Below are 27,353 nucleotides of genomic sequence, written 5' to 3'. Positions count from 1 at the left end.
CACTTTTTATTTAAATTTTTGTAGCAAATGAAGCGACCAAAAACGGCGAATCGGACATTTGGACTCTTTTTTTTTCTGTTTTGCTGTTTGCCGTATGGGGAATATATTTTTATACAATGGGTGTTTATACACATTGTGAAACCCATGATGTGTATTTTTTTAGTTCTTTTATTTTCATTTTGGGAAAAGGGGTCTGAATTTTTATGTTTTTTTTTTACACTTTTTTATAGTTCCCAGGTTACACACACATCTCTGTAACACAGTACACAGCCCTGCTACATGCGGTTAGACACACTGCTCTATATACACAGTACACAGCTCTGCTACATGCAGGTTACACATACAGCTCTGCTACACAGTACACAGCTCTGCTACATGCAGGGTACACATACAGATCTGCTACACAGTACACAGCACTGCTACATGCAGGTTACACATACAGCTCTGCTACACAGTACACAGCTCTGCTACAGCCAGGGTACACATACAGCTCTGCTACATGCAGGTTACACATACAGCTCTACTACACAGTACACAGCACTGCTACATGCAGGTTAAACATACAGCTCTACTACATGCAGGTTACACATACAGCTCTGCTACACAGTACACAGCTCTGCTACATGCAGGGTACACATACAGATCTGCTACACAGTACACGGCACTGCTACAGCCAGGGTACACATACAGCTCTGCTACATGCAGGTTACACATACAGCTCTGCTACACAGTACACAGAAACATAGAAACATAGAAACATAGAATGTGTCGGCAGATAAGAACCATTTGGCCCATCTAGTCTGCCCGTTATACTGAATACTATGGATAGCCCCCGGCCCTATCTTATATGAAGGATGGCCTTATGCCTATCCCATGCATGCTTAAACCCCTTCACTGTATTTGCAGATACCACTTCTGCAGGAAGGCTATTCCATGCATCCACTACTCTCTCAGTAAAGTAATACTTCCTTATATTACTTTTAAACCTTTGCCCCTCTAATTTAAAACTGTGTCCTCTTGTGGTAGTTTTTCTTCTTTTAAATATGCTCTCTTCCTTTACCGAGTTGATTCCCTTTATGTATTTAAAAGTTTCTATCATATCCCCTCTGTCTCTTCTTTCTTCCAAGCTATACATATTAAGGTCCTTTAACCTTTCCTGGTAAGTTTTATCCTGCAATCCATGTACTAGTTTAGTAGCTCTTCTCTGAACTCTCTCTAGAGTATCTATATCCTTCTGGAGATATGGCCTCCAGTACTGCGCACAATACTCCAAGTGAGGTCTCACCAGTGTTCTGTACAGCGGCATAAGCACTTCACTCTTTCTACTGCTTATACCTCTCCCTATACATCCAAGCATTCTGCTGGCATTTCGTGCTGCTCTATAACATTGTCTTCCCACCTTTAAGTCTTCTGAAATAATTACTCCTAAATCCCTTTCCTCAGATACTGAGGTCAGGACTGTGTCAAATATTCTATATTCTGCCCTTGGGTTTTTACGCCCCAGGTGCATTATCTTGCACTTATCCACATTAAATTTCAGTTTTCAGAGTTCTGACCATTCTTCTAGTTTTCCTAAATCCTTTTCCATTTGGCGTTTCCCACAGCACTGCTACATGCAGGTTAAACATACAGCTCTACTACATGCAGGTTACACATACAGCTCTGCTACACAGTACACAGCCTGCTACATGCAGGTTACACATACAGCTCTGTTACATGCAGGTTACACATACAGCTCTGCTACACAGTACACAGCTCTGCTACATGCAGGTTACACATACAGCTCTGCTACACAGTACACAGCACTGCTACATGCAGGTTATACATACAGCTCTGCTACACAGTTCGCAGCACTGGTACATGCAGGTTAAACATACAGCTCTGCTACATGCAGTTTACACATACAGCTCTGCTACACAGTACACAGCTCTGCTACATGCAGGTTAGACATACAGCTCTGCTATATACAGGTTACACATACAGCTCTGCTACACAGTACACAGCTCTGCTACATGCAGGTTACACATACAGCTCTGCTACACAGTACACAGCAATGCTACATGCAGGTTACACATACAGCTCTGCTACATGCAGTTTACACATACAGCTCTTCTACACAGTACACAGCTCTGCTACATGCAGGGTACACATACAGCTCAGCTACACAGTACACAGCTCTGCTACATGCAGGTTACACATACAGCTCTGCTACACAGTACACAGCACTGCTACATGCAGGTTATACATACAGCTCTGCTACACAGTACACAGCTCTGCTACAGCCAGGGTACACATACAGCACTGCTACATGCAGGTTATACATACAGCTCTGCTACACAGTTCGCAGCACTGCTACATGCAGGTTAAACATACAGCTCTGCTACATGCAGTTTACACATACAGCTCTGCTACACAGTACACAGCTCTGCTACATGCAGGTTAGACATACAGCTCTGCTATATACAGGTTACACATACAGCCCTGCTACACAGTACACAGCTCTGCTACATGCAGGTTACACATACAGCTCTGCTACACAGTACACAGCAATGCTACATGCAGGTTACACATACAGCTCTGCTACATGCAGTTTACACATACAGCTCTTCTACACAGTACACAGCTCTGCTACATGCAGGGTACACATACAGCTCAGCTACACAGTACACAGCTCTGCTACATGCAGGTTACACATACAGCTCTGCTACACAGTACACAGCTCTGCTACATCCAGGGTACACATACAGCTCTGCTACATGCAGGTTACACATACAGCTCTGCTACACAATACACAGCACTGCTACATGCAGGTTACACATACAGCTCTGCTACACAGTACACAGCACTGCTACATGCAGGTTACACATACAGCTCTGCTACATGCAGATTACACATACATCTCTGCTACACAGTACACAGCTCTGCTACATGCAGGTTACAAATACAGCTCTGCTACATGCAGGTTACACATACAGCTCTGCTACCCAGTACACAGCACTGCTACATGCAGGTTACACATACAGCTCTGCTACATGCAGGTTACACATACAGCTCTGCTACACAGTACACAGCTCTGCTACATGCAGGTTACACCAACAGCTCTGCTTCATGCAGGTTACACATACAGCTCTGCTGCATGCAGGTTACACATACAGCTCTGCTACACAGTACACAGCCCTGCTACATGCAGGTTACACATACAGCTCTGCTACACAGTACACAGCACTGCTACATGCAGGTTACACATACAGCTCTGCTACACAGTACACAGCTCTGCTACATGCAGGCTACACATACAGCTCTACTACATGCAGGTTACAAATACAGCTCTGCTACACAGTACACAGCTGTGCTACATGCAGGTTACACATACAGCTCTGCTACATGCAGGTTACAAATACAGCTCTGCTGCACAGTACACAGCTCTGCTACATGCAGGGTACACATACAGCTCTGCTACACAGTACACAGCTCTGCTACATGCAAGTTACACATACAGCTCTGCTACACAGTACACAGCACTGCTACATGCAGGTTACACATACAGCTCTGCTACACAGTACACAGCTCTGCTACATGCAGGTTACACATACAGCTCTGCTACACAGTACACAGCTCTGCTACATCCAGGGTACACATACAGCTCTGCTACATGCAGGTTACACATACAGCTCTGCTACACAAAACACAGCACTGCTACATGCAGGTTACACATACAGCTCTGCTACACAGTACACAGCACTGCTACATGCAGGTTACACATACAGCTCTGCTACATGCAGATTACACATACATCTCTGCTACACAGTACACAGCTCTGCTACATGCAGGTTACAAATACAGCTCTGCTACATGCAGGTTACACATACAGCTTTGCTACCCAGTACACAGCACTGCTACATGCAGGTTACACATACAGCTCTGCTACATGCAGATTACACATACATCTCTGCTACACAGTACACAGCTCTGCTACATGCAGGTTACAAATTCAGCTCTGCTACATGCAGGTTACACATACAGCTCTGCTACCCAGTACACAGCACTGCTACATGCAGGTTACACATACAGCTCTGCTACATGCAGGTTACACATACAGCTCTGCTACACAGTACACAGCTCTGCTACATGCAGGCTACACATACAGCTCTACTACATGCAGGTTACAAATACAGCTCTGCTACACAGTACACAGCTGTGCTACATGCAGGTTACACATACAGCTCTGCTACATGCAGGTTACAAATACAGCTCTGCTGCACAGTACACAGCTCTGCTACATGCAGGGTACACATACAGCTCTGCTACACAGTACACAGCTCTGCTACATGCAAGTTACACATACAGCTCTGCTACACAGTACACAGCACTGCTACATGCAGGTTACACATACAGCTCTGCTACACAGTACACAGCTCTGCTACATGCAGGTTACACATACAGCTCTGCTACACAGTACACAGCTCTGCTACATCCAGGGTACACATACAGCTCTGCTACATGCAGGTTACACATACAGCTCTGCTACACAATACACAGCACTGCTACATGCAGGTTACACATACAGCTCTGCTACACAGTACACAGCACTGCTACATGCAGGTTACACATACAGCTCTGCTACATGCAGATTACACATACATCTCTGCTACACAGTACACAGCTCTGCTACATGCAGGTTACAAATACAGCTCTGCTACATGCAGGTTACACATACAGCTCTGCTACCCAGTACACAGCACTGCTACATGCAGGTTACACATACAGCTCTGCTACATGCAGATTACACATACATCTCTGCTACACAGTACACAGCTCTGCTACATGCAGGTTACAAATACAGCTCTGCTACATGCAGGTTACACATACAGCTCTGCTACCCAGTACACAGCACTGCTACATGCAGGTTACACATACAGCTCTGCTACATGCAGGTTACACATACAGCTCTGCTACACAGTACACAGCTCTGCTACATGCAGGTTACACCAACAGCTCTGCTTCATGCAGGTTACACATACAGCTCTGCTACACAGTACACAGCAATGCTACATGCAGGTTACACATACAGCTCTGCTACATGCAGTTTACACATACAGCTCTTCTACACAGTACACAGCTCTGCTACATGCAGGGTACACATACAGCTCAGCTACACAGTACACAGCTCTGCTACATGCAGGTTACACATACAGCTCTGCTACACAGTACACAGCTCTGCTACATCCAGGGTACACATACAGCTCTGCTACATGCAGGTTACACATACAGCTCTGCTACACAATACACAGCACTGCTACATGCAGGTTACACATACAGCTCTGCTACACAGTACACAGCACTGCTACATGCAGGTTACACATACAGCTCTGCTACATGCAGATTACACATACATCTCTGCTACACAGTACACAGCTCTGCTACATGCAGGTTACAAATACAGCTCTGCTACATGCAGGTTACACATACAGCTCTGCTACCCAGTACACAGCACTGCTACATGCAGGTTACACATACAGCTCTGCTACATGCAGGTTACACATACAGCTCTGCTACACAGTACACAGCTCTGCTACATGCAGGTTACACCAACAGCTCTGCTTCATGCAGGTTACACATACAGCTCTGCTGCATGCAGGTTACACATACAGCTCTGCTACACAGTACACAGCCCTGCTACATGCAGGTTACACATACAGCTCTGCTACACAGTACACAGCACTGCTACATGCAGGTTACACATACAGCTCTGCTACACAGTACACAGCTCTGCTACATGCAGGCTACACATACAGCTCTACTACATGCAGGTTACAAATACAGCTCTGCTACACAGTACACAGCTGTGCTACATGCAGGTTACACATACAGCTCTGCTACATGCAGGTTACAAATACAGCTCTGCTGCACAGTACACAGCTCTGCTACATGCAGGGTACACATACAGCTCTGCTACACAGTACACAGCTCTGCTACATGCAAGTTACACATACAGCTCTGCTACACAGTACACAGCACTGCTACATGCAGGTTACACATACAGCTCTGCTACACAGTACACAGCTCTGCTACATGCAGGTTACACATACAGCTCTGCTACACAGTACACAGCTCTGCTACATCCAGGGTACACATACAGCTCTGCTACATGCAGGTTACACATACAGCTCTGCTACACAAAACACAGCACTGCTACATGCAGGTTACACATACAGCTCTGCTACACAGTACACAGCACTGCTACATGCAGGTTACACATACAGCTCTGCTACATGCAGATTACACATACATCTCTGCTACACAGTACACAGCTCTGCTACATGCAGGTTACAAATACAGCTCTGCTACATGCAGGTTACACATACAGCTTTGCTACCCAGTACACAGCACTGCTACATGCAGGTTACACATACAGCTCTGCTACATGCAGATTACACATACATCTCTGCTACACAGTACACAGCTCTGCTACATGCAGGTTACAAATTCAGCTCTGCTACATGCAGGTTACACATACAGCTCTGCTACCCAGTACACAGCACTGCTACATGCAGGTTACACATACAGCTCTGCTACATGCAGGTTACACATACAGCTCTGCTACACAGTACACAGCTCTGCTACATGCAGGCTACACATACAGCTCTACTACATGCAGGTTACAAATACAGCTCTGCTACACAGTACACAGCTGTGCTACATGCAGGTTACACATACAGCTCTGCTACATGCAGGTTACAAATACAGCTCTGCTGCACAGTACACAGCTCTGCTACATGCAGGGTACACATACAGCTCTGCTACACAGTACACAGCTCTGCTACATGCAAGTTACACATACAGCTCTGCTACACAGTACACAGCACTGCTACATGCAGGTTACACATACAGCTCTGCTACACAGTACACAGCTCTGCTACATGCAGGTTACACATACAGCTCTGCTACACAGTACACAGCTCTGCTACATCCAGGGTACACATACAGCTCTGCTACATGCAGGTTACACATACAGCTCTGCTACACAATACACAGCACTGCTACATGCAGGTTACACATACAGCTCTGCTACACAGTACACAGCACTGCTACATGCAGGTTACACATACAGCTCTGCTACATGCAGATTACACATACATCTCTGCTACACAGTACACAGCTCTGCTACATGCAGGTTACAAATACAGCTCTGCTACATGCAGGTTACACATACAGCTCTGCTACCCAGTACACAGCACTGCTACATGCAGGTTACACATACAGCTCTGCTACATGCAGATTACACATACATCTCTGCTACACAGTACACAGCTCTGCTACATGCAGGTTACAAATACAGCTCTGCTACATGCAGGTTACACATACAGCTCTGCTACCCAGTACACAGCACTGCTACATGCAGGTTACACATACAGCTCTGCTACATGCAGGTTACACATACAGCTCTGCTACACAGTACACAGCTCTGCTACATGCAGGTTACACCAACAGCTCTGCTTCATGCAGGTTACACATACAGCTCTGCTGCATGCAGGTTACACATACAGCTCTGCTACACAGTACACAGCCCTGCTACATGCAGGTTACACATACAGCTCTGCTACACAGTACACAGCACTGCTACATGCAGGTTACACATACAGCTCTGCTACACAGTACACAGCTCTGCTACATGCAGGCTACACATACAGCTCTGCTACATGCAGGTTACAAATACAGCTCTGCTACACAGTACACAGCTGTGCTACATGCAGGTTACACATACAGCTCTGCTACATGCAGGTTACAAATACAGCTCTGCTGCACAGTACACAGCTCTGCTACATGCAGGGTACACATACAGCTCTGCTACACAGTACACAGCTCTGCTACATGCAAGTTACACATACAGCTCTGCTACACAGTACACAGCACTGCTACATGCAGGTTACACATACAGCTCTGCTACACAGTACACAGCTCTGCTACATGCAGGTTACACATACAGCTCTGCTACACAGTACACCGCTCTGCTACATGCAGGTTACACATACAGCTCTGCTACACAATACACAACACTGCTACATGCAGGTTACACACACATCTCTAGTACAGAGCTCTATTTGATGGCTACAGTTCTGTACACTCTACCAGCAGCTGTGCACATCTGACCCCTCCCACACACGTGACTCGTCACATGGTCATGACATCATCATAGGTCCTTTGCCTCTCCAGCAGCTAGCAGCTCTGTCAGGTGAAGAGTGTGTGTAGTAGGGCATATTTTGAGTTAGAGAGGACGAAGTTTTGGCTGATGTCTGACGGAGTTTTGGCTGATGTCTGACGGAGTTTTGGCTGATGTCTGACGGAGTTTTGGCTGATGTCTGACGGAGTTTTGGCTGATGTCTGACGGAGTTTTGGCTGAGGGACGACAGAGTTTTGGCTGATGTCTGACGGAGTTTTGGCTGATGTCTGACGGAGTTTTGGCTGAGGGACGACGGAGTTTTGGCTGAGGGACGACGGAGTTTTGGCTGATGTCTGACGGAGTTTTGGCTGAGGGACGATGGAGTTTTGGCTGAGGGACGACGGAGTTTTGGCTGAGGGACGACGGAGTTTTGGCTGAGGGACGACGGAGTTTTGGCTGAGGGACGACGGAGTTTTGGCTGAGGGACGACAGAGTTTTGGCTGAGGGACGACAGAGTTTTCCCTGAGGGAGGACGGAGTTTTGTATGAGGGAGGACGGAGTTTTGTCTGAGGTCTGATGGAGTTTTGCCTGACGGAGGATGGAGTTGTGGATGATGTCTGATGATGTCCTAATATGTATGCCGTACAAAAACATACCATTTGATGCATTGGTGCTAGAGTTGAGCGGACACCTGGATGTTCGGGTTCGGCCGAACTTCAGAAAAAAGTTCGAGTTCGGGACTAGAGGGCTGCAAAAGGCATCAGAATGTGGTAAAGAGCATGGCAAGTGCTCTGCAAACATATTTGGATAGGGAAATGACTTTAAATAACATAACATACGTAGAAATTAAAAATAATAATCTTGATCTAGGAGGACGAGGTCCATATGGAGTAGGAGGTTGAGGAGGCTGTGGATGTGGCGGTGTAGGTGGAAGCGGCGGTGGAGGAGGAGGAGGTAGCCTACATTGCTTTTTGGTTTCATTTTTTTTTTTTTATTATTAGGGTACACCCCAAAACATTGGGGAATATAACCTGTGATAACCCCCTCCAGTCATGCTAAACACACGTTCAGATAATACACTGGGTGCAGGGCAGGCCAGCACCTCCAAGGTGTAAAGGGCAAGCTCAGGCCATGTGCCCAATTTAGAGACCCAGAAGATGAAGGGGGCAGACCCGTCATTCAGTACGTGTAGGCGTGTGCACACATACTGCTCCACCATGTTGGTGAAATGCTGCCTCCTGCTAAGACGTTCCATATCAGCTGGTGGTGCTGGTTGTTGTGGCGTGCTGACAAAGCTTTTCCACATTTTGGCCATGCTAACCCTGCCTTCTGAGGTGCTGGCGGTGCCCCAGCTGCATTGGCGACCTCTTCCTCTTCCTTCGCCTTGTGCTTCCACTGTGCCCTCGCTGTCAGGTGGGAATGCCACTAGCAGCGCGTCTACCAGCGTGCGCTTGTACTCGCGCATCTTACGATCACGCTCTAGTGAGGGAATTAAGGACGGTACGTTGTCCTTTGTAACGGGGATCCAGCAGCGTGACCACCCAGTAATCAGCACAAGTTAGAATGTTGGCAACTCGGCGGTCGTTGCGGAGACACTGCAGCATGTAATCGCTCATGTGTGCCAGGCTGCCCAGAGGCATTGAAAAGCTGTCCTCTGTGGGAGGTGTATCGTCTGTGTCATCTGTATCCCCCCAGCCACGCACTATTGATGGCCATGAGCTGGTCTGGGTGTCACCCTGCTGTGAACATGGTTCCTCCTCCTCCATCTCCTCCTCATTATCCTCCACCTCATCATCCTCCAGAACTGTGCCCTGGCTGGACAATTGTGTACTGCTACCTGTCGGTCGAGTCGTTCTCTAAGGCTGGATCCCGAAGGGCTATGGCGATGTGTAGGACTGAAAAAGCTCTGCATGTCCTCCATCAACAACACATCTGTAAAGCGTCCTGTCCTTGCCGCCGTGGTCGTGGTAGGAGGAGGATTACTTTCACCTCTTCCCCTGTTAGATTCCCGTTGTGCTGTGACATCCCCCTTATAAGCTGTGTAAAGCATATTTTTTAGTTTTGTTTTTAACTGCTGCATCCTTTCTGACTTTCGGTAAGTTGGTAACATTTCCGCCACTTTCTGCTTATACCGGGGGTCTAGTAGCGTGGCCACCCTGTACAGGTCGTTCTCCTTCATCCTTTTTATACGAGGGTCCCTCAACAGACATGATAGCATGAAAGACCCCATTTGCACAAGGTTGGATGCCGAGCTACTCATTTCCCGTTCCTCGTCCTCACTGATGTCATTGACGGTCTGTTCTTCACCCCAGCCACGTACAACACCACGGGTCCCAGATAGGTGACAACAACGAGCACCCTGGGATGCCTGCTGTGGTTGGTCTTCCTCCTCCTCAAAGCCACATTCCTCCTCTGACTCCTCTTCCTCAGACTCCTCTTCCAGCGTTGCCGCAGGTCCAGCAAGCGATGATGACAAGGCTGTTTCTGGTGGTGATGGTGACCACAGCTCTTACTCTTCACGCTCATCTACAGCCTGATCCAGCACTCTTCGCAGGGCACGCTCCAGGAAGAAAACAAATGGGATGAGGTCGCTGATGGTGCCTTCGGTGCGACTGACTAGGTTTGTCACCTCCTCAAAAGGACGCATGAGCCTACAGGCATTGTGCATGAGCGTCCAGTAACGTGTCAAAAAAATTCCCAGCTCCGCAGAGGCTGTCCTAGCACCCCGGTCATACAAATACTCATTAACAGCTTTTTCTTGTTGGAGCAGGCGGTCGAACATTAGGAGTGTTGAATTCCAACGTGTCGGGCTGTCGCAAATCAAGCGCCTCACTGGCATGTTGTTTCGGCGCTGAATGTCTGAAAAGTGCGCCATGGCCGTGTAGGAACGCCTGAAATGGCCACACACCTTCCTGGCCTGCTTGAGGACGTCCTGTAAGCCTGGGTACTTAGACACAAAGCGTTGTACGATGAGATTCAACACGTGCCATGCACGGCACATGTGACAACTTGCCCAAATTCAATGCCGCCAACAAATTGCTTCCATTGTCACACACCACTTTGCCGATCTCCAGTTGGTGCGGGGTCAGCTACTGATCCACCTGTACGTTCAGGGCGGACAGGAGTGCTGGTCCGGTGTGGCTCTCTGCTTTCAGGCAAGTCAACCCCAAGACAGCGTGACACTGTCGTATCCGGGATGTGGAATAGCCCCTGGGGAGCTGGGGGGATTCAGTTGATGTGCAGCCAGACGCCGCAGCAGAAGAGGACTCAGCCGAGGAGGTTATGGAAGAGGATGGAGTAGGAGGAGTAGAGGAGGTGGCAGTAGGCCTGCCTGCAAGTCGTGGCGGTGTCACCAACTTCGCTGCAGAGCCACGCATTCCATGCTTGTCAGCCGTCAGCAGGTTGACCCAATGCGCAGTGTAGGTGATATACCTGCCCTGACCGTGCTTTGAAGACCAGGTATCAGTGGTCAGATGGACCCTTGCCCCAACACTGTATGCCAGAGATGCCATGACTTCCTTTTCAATCACGGTAGAGGTTTGGGATTGCCTTTTTTTTTTTTTAATTCGTCCGGGTACCTTCCACTGTGGTGTCCCAATAGCGACAAATTTTTTGAAGGCCTCAGACTCCACCAGCTGGTATGGTAAAAGCTGGCAGGCTAAGAGTTCCGACAAGCCAGCTGTCAGACGCCGGGCAAGGGGGTGACTCTGTGACATTGGCTTCTTACGCTCAAACATTTCATTTACAGACACCTGACTGTGGGCAGATGAGATGGAACTGCTGAAGGTGAGAGGCGGAGTGGCGGGTGGTTGAGAGGGGGCAAGGAGGACAGCAGTGGTTGATGTGGCTGAAGATGCTGGACCAGGAGGAGGATGGTGGCTTTGAGCTTGTGTGCTGCTTCTACTCGTCATCATGTGTTCATCCCATAGGCGTTTGTGATGTGCGATCATGTGCCTTCGCAAAGCAGTTGTACCTAGGTGGGTGTTGGATTTCCCACGACTCAGTTTCTTTTGGGACAGGTTGCAAATGGCATCGCTGTTGTCAGAGGCAGACACACAAAAAAAATTCCACACTGCTGAGCTTTGCAATGACGGCATTCTGGTGGTGGCAGCAGCATGTGTTGATTGGTGTGCTGTCTGGCTGACCCCGGGTGCCGATACATGCTGTCTGACTGTGCCACTAGCTCCTTGCGACGACCTCCCCCTGCTTCCAACTCGTCTCCTCCTCCTCTCTGTCTCCCCTTCTGAACTTTCCCCCTCTTCTTCTTCTCTTCGAGCAGGCACCCACGTGGCATCCACGGACACATCGTCATCATCAACCACTTCACTTGTATCTGACACCTCAGCAAAGGAAGCAGCAGCGGGTACAACATCATCATCATTATCATCACACTGTACGTCCATGTGTGTAATGCTGCCTGACTGAGACATATCCCTGTTATCTCCATCCTCTGGCAATAATGGTTGCGCATCACTAATTTCATCCAAATTATGTGTAAATAACTCCTCTGAGGGATCAAGTGAAGCGGCTGTGGTGGTAGTGGTGGTGGTGGCGGCGGGCGGGAGAGTGGTAACTTGAGAGCAGGTGACCAAAGCTGAGCTGAAGGAGGATGGTGCGTCAAGGTTCTTAGCGGAAGCTGTTGAAGATAGGGTGTCCTGTGTAAGTCAACTATTTTCTCCGAATTTTTTGGGTTCAGGGTACGTGGCCTCTGAACACTGGGCATTATTCCAGGGCCAGTGGAAATCACAGCACCACGAACACGACGGCCCCTGCGGCGTGGCCTGCCTCTGCCTGTCATTTTTTATTAGATAAGTGTTACTATGCGTGCAAGGTACTGTGCCACCCTATATAAGTGGTTGGCAGTGGGCACAGTACAGTCTGACACACACTGGCTTGCAAAAGGGATTATATCACAGAAAAATATTAAATAGATTTTTTATTTATCTGCAAGGTATTTGAGAGTGAGTGACACCCTGTAACGGTATAAGTGGAGGTCTAGCCACTAGCCAGTGGCCACAATACAGTCTGTGTGGGCCTGACACACACGGGCTTGCAAATGGGATTAGATCACAGAAAAATATTAAATATAATTTTTTTTTATCTGCGAGGTATTTGAGAGTGAGTGACACCCTGTAACGGTATAAGTGGAAGTCTAGCCACTAGCCAGTGGCCTGTAATGACCGGCGTCACACACATGGAGGGAAAAGGGAAAGCCCTGCCCAAGGGAGAGGGAAAGGTGGTGACCCCTAACTCACCTTGCGGCTGGCACCTGACTGCCCTGACGTCCCTAGATGGGTTCCTCACCCGTGCGGCGATCACGTGCCTAAACCCTGGCTTTCCCTAAAATGAGCCCTAGATAGTGAACGGGCCGGTGGGATCGCTAGTCCGCACCACTGTCACTAAGAGGGAGACAACAGGGAAAGGACAGACAAAACAGACAAACACATACACCCAGGTGGGCGACCACAGCAGACCACAAAGGTCCAACAGGGATCCGGAGGGTAGCGTTCTGGACCAACTACCAGAGAACGCAGCAACACAGCTCCAGAGGGTCCGAATAAATGTCCAGGCAGGAAGCTCTATATCTGGCAACCAGAGAAGTGAGAGAGGGGAATATAAGGAGGTTAGGAGTGCTGGACAAGGAACAGCTGAGGAGAAGGAGCTACGGATCCCTGAGTGAGCCAAAAGGGTTTGCAAAGCAAACCCAGAAAGCTACCATAAGGAAACAGCCCTATCTTACATAGAGCGTGCAGCCAACCGCTGCGACTTCCTGACCCCGGGTATAACGGAGTCAGGCGTGGTTCTTGACACCCTCGTGACATGCCACAATACAGTCTGTGTGGGCCTGACACACACGGGCTTGCAAATGGGATTAGATCACAGAAAAATATTAAATATAATTTTTTTTATCTGCGAGGTATTTTCTGTCACACCCTGTATGAATGGTGTGCACACAGTACTGTCTGTGACTGAGCCTGCAGCCTCTCACACACGGGCAGGCAACTGCAATATTTGTATATATATATATATATAAAAAAAAAGCAGACTGATGAACCAGCCCTGAAAAGGGCTTTTTGGGGTGCTGTCAGGACGCTGTCCTTACAGCAGATGAGTCTGTGGACACAGAACAATGCCCTAGCTAACGCTTTCCCTATTGAATCAGCAGCAGCAGCACTGTCCCTCCTCTCACTGAGAATGCAGATTCTGAATGAATCTAAAATGGATGCTGTCCAGGAGGTGGGAGGGTCTGGGAGGGAGGGTCTGCTGCTGATTGGCTGGAATGTGTCTGCTGAGGTACAGGGTCAAAGTTTACTCAATGATGATGTATAGGGGGCGGACCGAACACCGCATATGTTCGCCCACCGCGGCGAACGCGAACAAGCTATGTTCGCCGGGAACTATTCGCCCGCGAACTATTCGGGCCATCTCTACTCATCAGTCTGTTGTTCAAGGCCCATCCACAGCTCCTGCGCGGTGTGGGTTTTGTCCCCCAAACAGATAAGTTTGAAAACTGCCTGCTGTCGTTCACCACCAACTTCAGCACAGCCAGGGGTAAAGGTATTTCGCTGACCTGATGAGGAGCCGGTAGAGGATGAGGAAGCGGAGTAGGAGGAAAAAGCAACAGGAGGCAAACTGAAGCACCCTGCAATCCTCGGTGGTGGAAGGACATGCGCCAAACTGCTATCCGCCTCAGGCCCAGCCGTCACAGCATTTACCCAGTGTGCTGTTATGGAGATATAACGGCCCTGACTGTGCTTACTGGTCCACGTATCCATAGTGAGGTGCACCTTGCCACAGATGGCGTTGCGCAGTGCACACCTGATTTTGTCCCCTACTTGGTTGTGGAGGGAAGGGATGGCTCTCCTGGAAAAGTAGTGGCGGCTGGGCACGACGTACTGTGGGACAGTCACCGCCATAAGGCTTTTACAACTATCCGTCTCCACCAGACTGAATGACAGCATTTCAAAGGCCAGTAATTTAGAAATGCTGGCATTTAGGGCTAGGGATCGCGGGTGGGTAGGGGGGTACTTCCTCTTCCTCTCCAGCGTTTGAGAGATGGAGAGCTGAACGCTTCCTTGGGACATTGTGGAGATGCTTGGTGACCCAGGTGTTGGTGTTGCTGGCAGATCCTCTGTTTGCGTGGTGGCAGGTGGCACTGTCACTTCAGAGGTGGATGAAGAGGCCGAGACTGCAGCAGAAGAGGAAGCAGGAGGAGTCAGAGACCTTTCTTGGTTTTTGAGGTGTCTACTCCACTGCAGCTCATGCTTTGCACTTAAATGCCTGGTAATGCAGGTTGTGCTCAGGTTGAGAACGTTTATGCCTCACTTCAGGCTCTGATTGCACAGCATGCAAACCAATCGTGTCTTGTCGTCAGCACATTGTCTGAAGAACTGCCACGCCAGGGAACTCCTTGGAGCTGGATTTGGTGTGCTCGATCCCTTGCTGCGGAGGGCAGTAGCAGGCGTACTGTCTAGAGGACGGCCGCTCCGCTTTTGCACCCTGTTCCCTCTCCTGCTGTGCTGGTAGTTCTGTGCGACCACCGCCTCTTCCTCCGAACTACATAGGTCACTCGCATGACCTTGATTCCATGTGGGGTTGAGGACCTCATCGTCCTCCACATCATCCCAGTCTTCACCCCTGCCTTCCTTGTCGGTCTGCACACTTTCGAAAGCCCCACTAGTTGGCACCTATGTTTAGTCATCATCCGAGACGTGCTGCGATGGTCCTCCCATGTACTCATCTTGAAAAATAAGTGGTTGGGCATCAGTGCACTTAATCTCTTCATCTTCTGGGGCAGGGCTAGGTGGATGGCCCTGGGAAACCCTGCTAACAGAGTCATCAAAAAGCAGAAGAGACTGCTGCATGACTTGGGGCTCAGACTGCTTGGCTGATTTGCAAGGGGGTGAGGTGAAAGACTGATGGACATCGGCTGCAGATGCCAACTGTGGTCTTTTAGCAGGAGACTGGGTGGGAGACAATGTGAAGGAACTGGATCCACTATCTACTATCTGTAGAATTGTACTTGTTCAGGCCTCACCATTTGTAGAGCCGCACTAGGCCCGACCAAATACCGCTGCAGGTTCTGTAGCCTACTCGTACCTGAGGAAGGGGTTTCACTTGTGCGTGTAGCTGGCACAGATCGACCATGTCCTCTCCCTGCAACAGGAGCTCCACATGCAGCACCACAACTTGGGCCACGTCCCTTATTTGACGCTCCCCTCATATTTCTCGAATTTAGGATCTTGCCCTAAATGGGTGTTTAATTAATAGTAGAATAGAACGACAGTGAATTGGTGAAGTGGGCATCTGGGGTCTGCCAGCCTATTTCAATTATGGAGAAAAATTTACCTGGCTCTTTTAAACCCCTCCCAGTAGTATGATTAATGAGGAGGGTCTGGGGAAAAGTTAGGTAATTTCTGGGTGTTCAGTAACTATTGGACCTGTCTCCTGTTTGGAATAACCCTCTTTTAATAGAATTGTCCAAACTGCAGGGATTTTCTGATTGGGAACGTAAAGGACTATGGAATTTAGGTCAACTATATTCACAAGGTATCCTAAAACAATTTGCACAACTTTGCACTGAATATGGCCTAGTGTCTACCCATTTCTATAAATACCTTCAGTTAAGGCACGCTATCAGTTCGCAGGATAAAGTGCGCCCCCTACAATTTGTATCACATCTCATGCTTAAAAAACCGATAGAACCAGGTCCTGTAAAAGGAGCTATTTCAGATGCTTATAATACTTTGCTATATGAGCAGCTGAAAAAATATCCGCTCAAAGTTAAGTTGAAGTGGGAGAGGGATGTGGGCCCCATCTCAGACAGCCAATGGGAAGAAGTCCTTGCACAGATTCCTACTCTAACCCCTAGCGAAGCGGCTAGACTGTCTCAACTCTATATGATACACAGGGTATATAGAACTCCAATCTTCTTATGGAAGGTGGGATATAGATCTGACTCCAAGTGTCCGAAATGTGGGGAAGAAAGGGCCGGATTTCTCCATATGCTGTGGAATTGCAGTGCGCTACAGGGCTATTGAACAGATATAATCAATTTATTAAACAAAATTTATAGCGCTAATTATAAACTGGATCCTCGGTTTTGCTTGCTTGGTATGTTAGATTCGGATAACTTGCCACCAAATGTTACAATCGGAATCAACAGAATCTTATATCAGGCACGCAAAACCCTAGCTGCTAAATGGATACAGCCGCTTCCCTCAAGCATCTCGGAATTCATTACCAGAATGAATACAGTCATAAGATTGGAAAGAGGAGTATACATGAAGCGTAATAGCATGTCGAAATTTGATACCGTTTGGGACCCCTGGATTGACAGATATGGAGTTTGTAGTACATGGCTATCTAGTCTGAGGATCTTCTCGGGCTAGCCCGGGAGGGGAGAGATGGGGCTGATTGTGTTTGTTTAAGCCTAGTGTGATGAAGCTTTATAGTGCATAGGTGATGTCATGGTCTGTTACTAAAACAAATAAGCATAAACATGTGTAAGACCTATCTACTCACAAAAAGGTCTCACAGTGGGTGGGGGGGGGGAGTTTGGTTGTTGGATCTTTATGTTAAGGATCCTGTTTATTGACTATCCTGTTTTTGTACAATGAGTATTTTTGCACTGTGTTGAACATAATATATGACCCAAGAATTTTGTAAAATGATATTGTTTATTTTTACAAAATAATAAAAATGTATCCGATAAAAAAAAAAGAATAGAACGACAGTATGTACAGGGTGTATCTCACACGCCCTGAACCAGACTAGGCCTCAATTAAATTTGTTTGCCCAAAATGGCTGTATTTCAAATGCCTGAACAGAAGCCCTGTATTTAAAGGGGGTATCTCACATGCCCTGAACCAGACTAGGCCTTTTAATTTTGTTTCGCCAAAAAGGCTGTATTTCAAATACCTGAATAGAACCCCTGTATTTAAAGGGTGTATATCAAACGCCCTGAACCAGACTAGGCCTCAATGAAAGATTTGTGCACCAAATGGCGGTATTTCAAATATCTGAATATTACCCAAATATATAAAGGGTGTATCTCACAATGACATATACAGCAAAGGCTGCAAATTAAACTTTTTTTGCCCAAACGGGTGTTTGTTTAATAACTGAATATGGCAGCAGTATATAACTCTGGAATTTCAAACGTCTTGATGCTGCAAGGCCTAAAAAATAGTGTATTTTGCTCCAAAAAGGGTGTTATATTAATAGAAGAATATAAGCCCTGTATATACAGGGTGTATCTCACACGCCCTGAACCAAACTAGGCCTCAATTAAAGACTTGTGCACCAAATGGAGGTATTTCAAATACCGGAATAGAACCACACTATGTAAAGGCTGTATCTCACAATGACATATGCAGCAAAGGCTGCAAAATAAACTTTTTTTTTTGCCCAAACGGGTGTTTGTTTAATAACTGAATATGACAGCAGTATATAACCCTGGAATTTCACACGTGCTGATGCTGCAAGGCCAGAAAAATAGTGGAATCTGGCAAAAAAGTGTGTTTTTAAAAACCCAGAAAATGATGGCTGTATTTCTAGCTTAAATTGCACACTGACTAAGCCTGCAAATGCACCAGATGTTGTAAATTGCTAAAAAAAATGATGTTTTCAATGTCCCAAAAGCTCAGATGCAGTGCTGGTGCAGTGAGCTTGCATAAAATGGCCGCCGCCGCCGCCCACCTAACTGACTTATAAAAGTTTTTTTTTTTTTTCAGTCACTGGGCTCAGTGCAGGATAAAAAAAATTGTGCCCTGCACCCACACAACACAATGTATGTAGATCGCCGAGTTAGATTCACATTTTGAGCAAAGATTCTCTCCTATTCTCTCCCTGAAATCACCAGCCGCATCCTCTCCCTACACTAGTAAGAGCAGAGTGACGTTCAGCGCTACATGACTCCAGCTTATATAGAGGCTGGGTCACATGCTACACTGGCCAATCACAGCCATGCCATTAGTAGGCATGGCTGTGATGGCTTCTAAGGGCACAGAGTTAAACGCTTGTTGATTGGCTGCTCTGCAGCATTTCAAAAAGCGCTGAGAAATCACCGAACACAGAACCTGAACCCGAACTTTTACTGAAATGTTCGGGTTCAGGTCCGGGGTCCAAAAATCCTAAAGTTCGGTACGAACCCGAACTTTACAGTTCGGGTTCTCTCAACCCTAATTGGTGCTGCAGAGTACAGGTAAAAATGCTGCAGAATTTCTGTTGTAGAAATTCTGCAGCTTATCAGTCACACGTGAACCTACCCGTTATCAATTTTTTGAAGACATGAGAATTTTACATGAGTTTGGTAAAGACCTGGAATTTTCATAAAATTTTTTAGGGCAGTTTTAGGTTGGGGTCACACATGAATGATTAGCTGCGGATTTGCTTTTACCTGTGGCAAATCCACAGTATTGCACAGTACCATCAAAATGGATGCGAATACACACAGTTTTGTTCTGGTTTTTGTCATACAGTTTTTGCAGCGGAAACTGCAGCAGATTTTTCTGCTGGATTTTACATTGCGTGTGTCCATTAAACAATTTTGGTGGAGACCGGGAACTTTAAAGAAAATGATTTTGATATTTTTCTTAGAATAATATTTTAGAAAAAATCCAACACAATAGCGACAATCACTGTGGAGAAATATTACAAAATGATAGCCCCACAGAGCACCCCACCAGCAAGGATGAGATCATTTCTAACACCACCACTTCCACCACTTGAGTTTGGCCAAGGTCTGACACAGGTCCTCCCCCATCACTGTCAGTAAGTGCATATGCAGTACCCCAGACCTGGGGGTATCTCCAATGTTTTCTGTGTATTGTATTATGCATTGGTGTTGTATTGTATTATATATTTTCATGTTTTGGCAGTTTATTTAATCAGAGGAGGTGATGGTTACCAATGGTTGGCAGGAACAGGGTTAACCACCCTGTTCTTCCGCTCTTGGTAGGAGTGGGCTGGTCCTACTTCCTGCCAGGAAGGGGAGTTCCAGTGTAGACCGTGAACAGAGAGGAAGCACATGTGAGAGCTCCTTCTCCTAGTACTCCTATCCAATTCTCCTGTGAGACCAACACTCCAAAGATATCTTCAGAAATCAGAGCACTGTTTCTAGAAAGCATCAGTGTGCCAAGGCACTATCCCATCATGCTCACCCTACCCCAAATGAATCACCTTTCATCTGACTGTACCATCAGATACTGGTGTACAGCAGTACCGATACGCAGCCAGCCAGCCCATGAGTCTGCTCTGGTGGCTGGCACAACAGGTGTGCCTAAGAAATGTGCCCTGTGTGGTACATCTGCCATTTCTTGCAGAAAGAAGTTGAGAAAAATCCAGCTCCACTTTAAAGGAGTGTGCGTTTATTCAGCTTGCGGTTAAAAACTCATCCATGAAATACAAAAATTAGCAGTCTTGTCAACGCGTTTCGGGCTACCAGAGACATTTCCAGCCCTTCTTCATGACACAGAAAGACATTAAAAGTGAGACCTTTTAAAGGGGAGGGTGCACCTGTGTTCACTAATTGTTCCCACAGGCCTGTAACCGCCCCCAGGAAAAGGTGCCACACCTTCAGTTAACTCTTCTCATGAAATTTAAATGAAAGAAAAAACAAAAATATAACCATATGTATGCATAGAGAAAATAAATGTATAATAACTATGCAAAAAACTATGTCATACAAGGGTATACATATATAGAGGATACATGGGGTATGAGCCGGGTATATAGCAGTGTTTTAGCAAACTATGGTGAAATGTGATGGAAATCAGATCATCAGAAATTTACTATAACATTCTCAGAGAAAGGAGAAATACACACACCAAAATTGATAGTATGTGGATTATTGCTGCAAAATCAGATCTAGACGTTTGTTGAGCCCCTCAGGTTGACGCGTGTTCAGCAAAAAAATCCAAAACGATTCCCTGTTTAATAATTTTCTTCTATGGTCTCCTCCACGTTTAGGCAGAAAAACTTTTTCTATGCCTTGTACTATCATATCTGATGTGTCCCCACCATGGCAGACAGCAAAGTGCAGACTAGCTGCAGACACATTGCGGCTGCCATGGTGGGGCACATCAGAGATGTGTTTTCGTATCCTAGATTTTATTGCATTAATAGTGCAACCCACGTATTGCAGTTTGCATGTTGTGCAAGTGATCAAATATACAGCGTGGGTTGTATTGCAGTTAAGATACGCTTTCATTGGGAAAACTCTGTTGTTTACAGTTGAGGAAAAAGTTTTGGACTTCATCATATGTGTGCAGCAAATGCATCTGTGGTGTCCGCACTTGTAACTCCCCTTGGTCCTAAGCCACACTGGTTGCGACTTTTTGTCTTCTTGGTATAGGCTAGGGCTGACATAGTTTGCAATTGTGGGCGCCCTTCTAGCTGCGCATTTAACCCCATCTGCAACTATGTCAGTCCATTCTCTATCATAAGACAGGACAGGAAAATGTTTTTCCACCTCCCCTTAGGCCAATTGTAGCAGGCATTGGCTCCTTTTCGGAGAGAATGTCACAATGGGCTGATTCCATACTCCAGCCACTCATACCGCTCATACCGGGTTATCTCAGGGACACTACGTCTGTTTTGCAAACAATTGATAATATTGAATGGTCCTCAAATTATGTTTGGATCACAGCAGACGTAGTGTCCCTGTATACTAATATTCCTCATGAATTGGCCATTAAATCCCTAACCTGGTTCCTACAGATATATGGCAACATTACTGCAGGTTTGCAGGAATATGTCCTGATGGTGGTGGACTTCCTCCTCAGGCGCAATTTCTTCATGTTCAACAATAAATTTTATCTCCAGACATCGGGGGTGTCGATGGGGGCTAAATTCTCTCCCTCCATCGCCAATATTTTTATGGCATGGTGGGAGAGGTGTTTTCTCTTCATCGACACCCACCCTTTTTGGCACCACATTAGATGGTATGGCCGTTACATCGATGACCTGATCCTGATCTGGACGGGCGATGTGGCGGCCATACCATCCTTTTGTGGTTACATCAATTCCTGTGTGGATACCATCTCCTTTAGTGTCCATCATGACACACTGGAGGTGGCTTTTTTGGATTTGCGCCTGAAGGGGGACCCCGCCACCAGTCAGGTATCCACCTGCACATATAGGAAACCTATGGCAGGTAATACCACATTACATGCGACATCATGTCATCCAAAACATGTAACTGCCAATATACCCAGGGGGGAAATCATCCGTGCAAGAAGGAATTGCACGGAAGAAATAAGCTTTATGGAGGAAGCTGGACACATCTCCCATAGACTGGGTAAAAGAGGCTATAACATTAAACATGTAAAAGATGCCATAGCTCAGGTCTCAACCATTGAAAGGGGATCCCTCCTTTATCCTAGACAGCAAGATCCTTTGCAAAGGGAGGTTCCACCACTTGACATAGGCACTAACAGCAAACACAAAAATAAAAACACTAACAATATTATCAAGGACAAGGGCAGAAGGTTTGTGACACAATATAGTACAGAGTACCAACAGATATGTCATATTTAGTGATGAGCGGCAGGGGTCATATTCGAATTCGCGATATTTCGCTAATATTTTGTAGAATATTAGTCGAAAATTAGCAAATTCGAAAATTCGCGATTTTTTTTTTTACTCAAAAAATCGGAAAGGTAATGATTGTGCAATATGCGAATTTTCGGAATTCGAATTTTCGGATTCGAATTTTTTATTGCAAATTTTTCAACTTACAACTATTAGACAAAGAAGATTATATCACTATTCGATTTTTGCTCTATTCGATTTTTTTTAGAATATTCTCTATATTGCTATAACTTTGTTTTTTCGAATATTCGTAATATTCTAAAACAAGAATATATAGCAATATAGCGAATATTCAAAAAAGACGAATATAGAGCAAAATTTGCAAACAGTACTACTCCTAAAGTCAAGTATATTGCAGCCTTCTTATTGGCCCACAAGCTAGAAGCAGTGAGGGATCATGTGTACTGATAAAAAAAAAAAAAAAAAAAAAAAAAACACAATTTGAATATTTGAAATTTCGAATATATATAACTATATTCGAAATTTTCGCGAATTTTCGAAGTACCTATATTCGCGATAAAAATTCGAAATTCTAATATTCGTGATCAACACTAGTGATCAACACTAGTGTTGATCACGAATATTCGAATTTTTATCGCGAATATAGGTACTTTGAAAATTCGCGAAAATTTCGAATATAGTTATATATATTCGAAATTTCGAATATTCGATTTTTTTTATTTTATCAGTACACATGATCCCTCACTGCTTCTAGCTTGTGGGCCAATAAGAAGGCTGCAATATACTTGACTTTAGGAGTAGGACTGTTTGCAAATTTTGCTCTATATTCGTCTTTTTTGAATATTCGCTATATTGCTATATATTCTTGTTTTAGAATATTACGAATATTCGAAAAAACGAAGTTATAGCAATATAGAGAATATTCTAAAAAAATCGAATAGAGCAATTTAGCTAATATAGTGCTATAATCTTCTTTGTCTAATAGTTGTAAGTTGAAAAATTCGCAATAAAAATTTGTATCCGAAAATTCGAATTCCGAAAATTCGCATATTGCACAATCATTACCTTTCCGATTTTTTAAGTAAAAAAAAAATCGTGAATTTTCGAATTTGTGAATTTTCGACGAATATTCTACAAAATATTCGCAAAATATCGCGAATTCGAACATGACCCCTGCCGCTCATCACTAATCAACACTAGTCATATTATAAAAAAACATTTTCCTGTCCTGTCTTATGATAGAGAATGGACTGAAATAGTTGCAGATGGGGTTAAATGCGCAGCTAGAAGGGCGCCCACAATTGCAAACTATGTCAGCCCTAGCCTATATCAAGAAGACAAAAAATCGCAACCTGTGTGGCTTAGGACCAAGGGGAGTTATAGGTGCGGACACCACAGATGTATTTGCTGCACACATATGATGAAATCCAAAACTTTTTCCTCAACTGTAAACAACAGAGTTTTCCCAATGAAAGCGTATCTTAACTGCAATACAACCCACGCTGTCTATTTGATCACCTGCACAAAGTGCAAATTGCAATACGTGGGCTGCACTATTAATGCAATAAAATCCAGAATACGCAATCACATCTCTGATGTGCCCCACCATGGCAGCCGCAATGTGTCTGCAGCTAGTCTGCACTTTGCTGTCTGCCATGGTGGGGACACATCAGATATGATAGTACAAGGCATAGAAAAAGTTTTTCTGCCTAAACGTGGAGGAGACCATAGAAGAAAATGATTAAACAGGGAATCGTTTTGGATTTTTTCACTGAACACGCGTCAACCTGAGGGGCTCAACAAACGTCTAGATCTGATTTTGCAGCAATAATCCACATACTATCAATTTTGGTGTGTGTATTTCTCCTTTCTCTGAGAATGTTATAATACATTTCTGATGATCTGATTTCCATCACATTCCACCATGGTTTGCTAGAATATTGCTGTATATCCGGCTCATACCCCATGTATCCTCTTTACATGTATACCCTTGTATGACATAGTTTTTTGCATAGTTATTATACATTTATTTTCTCTATGCATACATATGGTTATATTTTTGTTTTTTCTTTCATTTAATTTTCATGAGAAGGGTTAACTGAAGGTGTGGCACCTTTTCCTGGGGGCGGTTACAGGCCTGTGGGAACAATCAGTGAACACAGGTGCACCCTCCCCTTTAAAAGGTCTCACTTTTAATGTCTTTCTGTGTCATGAAGAAGGGCTGGAATTGTCTCTGATAGCCCGAAACGCGTAGACAAGACAAGACTGCTAAATTTTGTATTTCATGGATGAGTTTTTAACCGCAAGCTGAATAAACGCACACTCCTTTAAAGTGGAGCTGGATTTTTCTCAACTTCTTTCTGCATTTGCTGCCCGCACCTGACACGGGCCATCCATGCTCACAACCAAAGGAAGGGCAGGTGAGAGCTGCTACATTTCTCTTTTCCTATCTGCCATTTCTTAGTTTATTAAAAGAGCAGCGCTCTGCATGCCAGAGAAATGTGGCCTGCGTGCCATCTTTGGCACACTTGCCAGGGGCTGCCAACCCCTGGTCTATAGGGACACCTAAGTATCAGCTCATAATAAATGTAATAGTACAAGCTCCTACTCACCTAATACTTGTAGTACTTTGTATGTAATGACTGTGTCTATGGTATTTGCATCCATACAAGCATACAATCCTTCATCGGATACTTCAGCATTACTGATCCTCAGTGATAATCCGTAACTTCTCATCCTTGTACTGCAGGAGCTGTATGATGGGATTTTATTGTATCCCTCTATTTTGTATCCTATTACACAGGATGAATTATATAGATAAACCTTCCAGATAACTGATAGCAATGTGTCTCCAGCCTCACATTGCAGGACAACCGGCCGACCTCTTCTCACCCGCACCACATCTGAAAGTAAGAAAATAATGCGCAGTCCTTATCCATATATGACAATTTATTTCCTACACTTTGGGTAAGTGTTTATTTGGCTTCATGTGTGTTTTTTTAAAGTCTTTTTTGGTTGGCTGCCTTTTTTTAAAGGGAATCTGTCATCTGCTTTGACCATATTAAGCTGTCACCATTGCCATGTTTAATAAAATACCTTATTTCCTGCAGTGGTCTTCTTTCTTTTCTTCATGGTTTCATTTTGTTAAAAAAAGCGATTTTTGTATTATGCCGGAAATCTCGCGCCTGTGCCTGTGTGATCCAATAGCTCATGAGGGCAGCAGCCTCAAAAGTGTCACTGGGCATGCGCCGAGCCCAGTGACGTCTTCTTATCGCTGTTGCCCTCAGGATCTATTGGATCGCACAGGCGGAGGCAGTAGGCGGTACTGCGCCTGCGCGAGATTTCCGGCGGACGAAATGAAGATTCCAGGTGCGTAGCTTGAATGAATTAGTTGGCGTAGCGGGGGGGCGGCGCCGTTGAACTAGGCTGTGGGACGATAGTTCATAACGAGGAGGCATGCTTGGGCTCTAAATTAAGGCGGGCTAGGCACTGCAGGGGCTCGTTACTGGGCTCAAAAGGTGATGAATAACACCCCTCTGGGCACCTTCGAGGTTCATTTGCATAACGCAAAGATCGCTTTTTTTAACAAAATGAAACCATGAAAAGAAGAAAGAAGACCACTGCAGAAAATAAAGTATTTTATTAAACATGGCAATGGCGACAACTTAATATGGTCAAACCAGGTGACATATTCCCATTAATCACACAACATTTTACTTGCGCTTTTTTTCTTTTAAGGTTTGCAGAGAAGTCAATGGGAAAATACGTGAAAAAACCCTCTATGCCCAAAATTAGCAATTTCAAAAAAAATGCCAAGGGATGACAAAAACAGCAGGAAATGCATCACAAAAAAATCTGTGTCCATGGGGCATTTTATAATTTCCTATTGGCCAGCACGTCACTTCAGGTTTTTTAGCAAAAAATAAAAATAAATAACACATGTGTGTAAACACTTAATAAGAATAATGTGACTTTTACAGATCAGTAGAGAGGAGCAAATTGATTCTAAATGAATCAAATATGACACGAATCTTCCAATAGGCAAAGAGGTATCTCCCAAGAAAGAGAACCATCTCACCAACGCCACCTACTGGCAAGCACCCCAAAACAGCTGTCTAGGGATAGATATCTGGGTTGGCTATATTCCCTTGTCAAATCCCAAGGCTTGTTGGAAAGTCAGATCTTGACTCATAGGGAGTAAGTAGGTAGAGATGGCGAGATGGTTCTCTTTCTCGGTAGATACCTCGTTGCATATTGGTTTCCCATAGAGCATTGTAGGAAGGGGTTAAATAGTATGCACATATTTGGCAAACAGGTGTTACACATGGTGCGGCATATTCCGTAATTAAAATTATTATGTGTCTAACATCCTGGAGTATGTCACTAAACTCTTTCTCCCCGCTACAACATGTCAGGTGCATATGTATTGTCATCTTGTGTAATATAACACTGCATTCATTATTGTATGTATTTTCCAAGCCTGTTATATACATATTTGCTGTAATTTCCATGTGCACCAGCAGGTGGCAGCAATGTGTTTAGTTCAGTTTAGTATAGCTAGACTGGAATAGTTCATTCCAGTGTTTAGCTCCCCATCTTCTAGGAGCAGAAGTGGGCTGGTCCCACGCCCTGCAGC

The 27,353-nt window shown here is 45.5% G+C and overlaps 1 protein-coding gene across 1 annotated transcript in view; it reads right to left on the bottom strand.

Moving 5' to 3' along the window:
- The window catches only part of LOC120993189 (cell surface glycoprotein CD200 receptor 1-like), a 69,894-nt gene that overhangs the window by 30,499 nt on the left and 12,042 nt on the right, over positions 1–27,353 (bottom strand). The window contains exon 2 of the mRNA XM_040421748.1: positions 25,330–25,620. Coding sequence (XP_040277682.1) covers positions 25,330–25,453 — 124 coding nt within the window. The 5' untranslated portion in view covers positions 25,454–25,620. The remainder of the gene's footprint in view (positions 1–25,329; positions 25,621–27,353) is intronic.

The sequence above is a fragment of the Bufo bufo genome, chromosome 3, assembly GCF_905171765.1.
Source record: "Bufo bufo chromosome 3, aBufBuf1.1, whole genome shotgun sequence".
Classification (NCBI taxonomy): Eukaryota; Metazoa; Chordata; class Amphibia; order Anura; family Bufonidae; genus Bufo; species Bufo bufo.
Note: the sequence above shows the minus strand (reverse complement) of the source record. Positions and strands in the feature narration are given on the sequence as shown.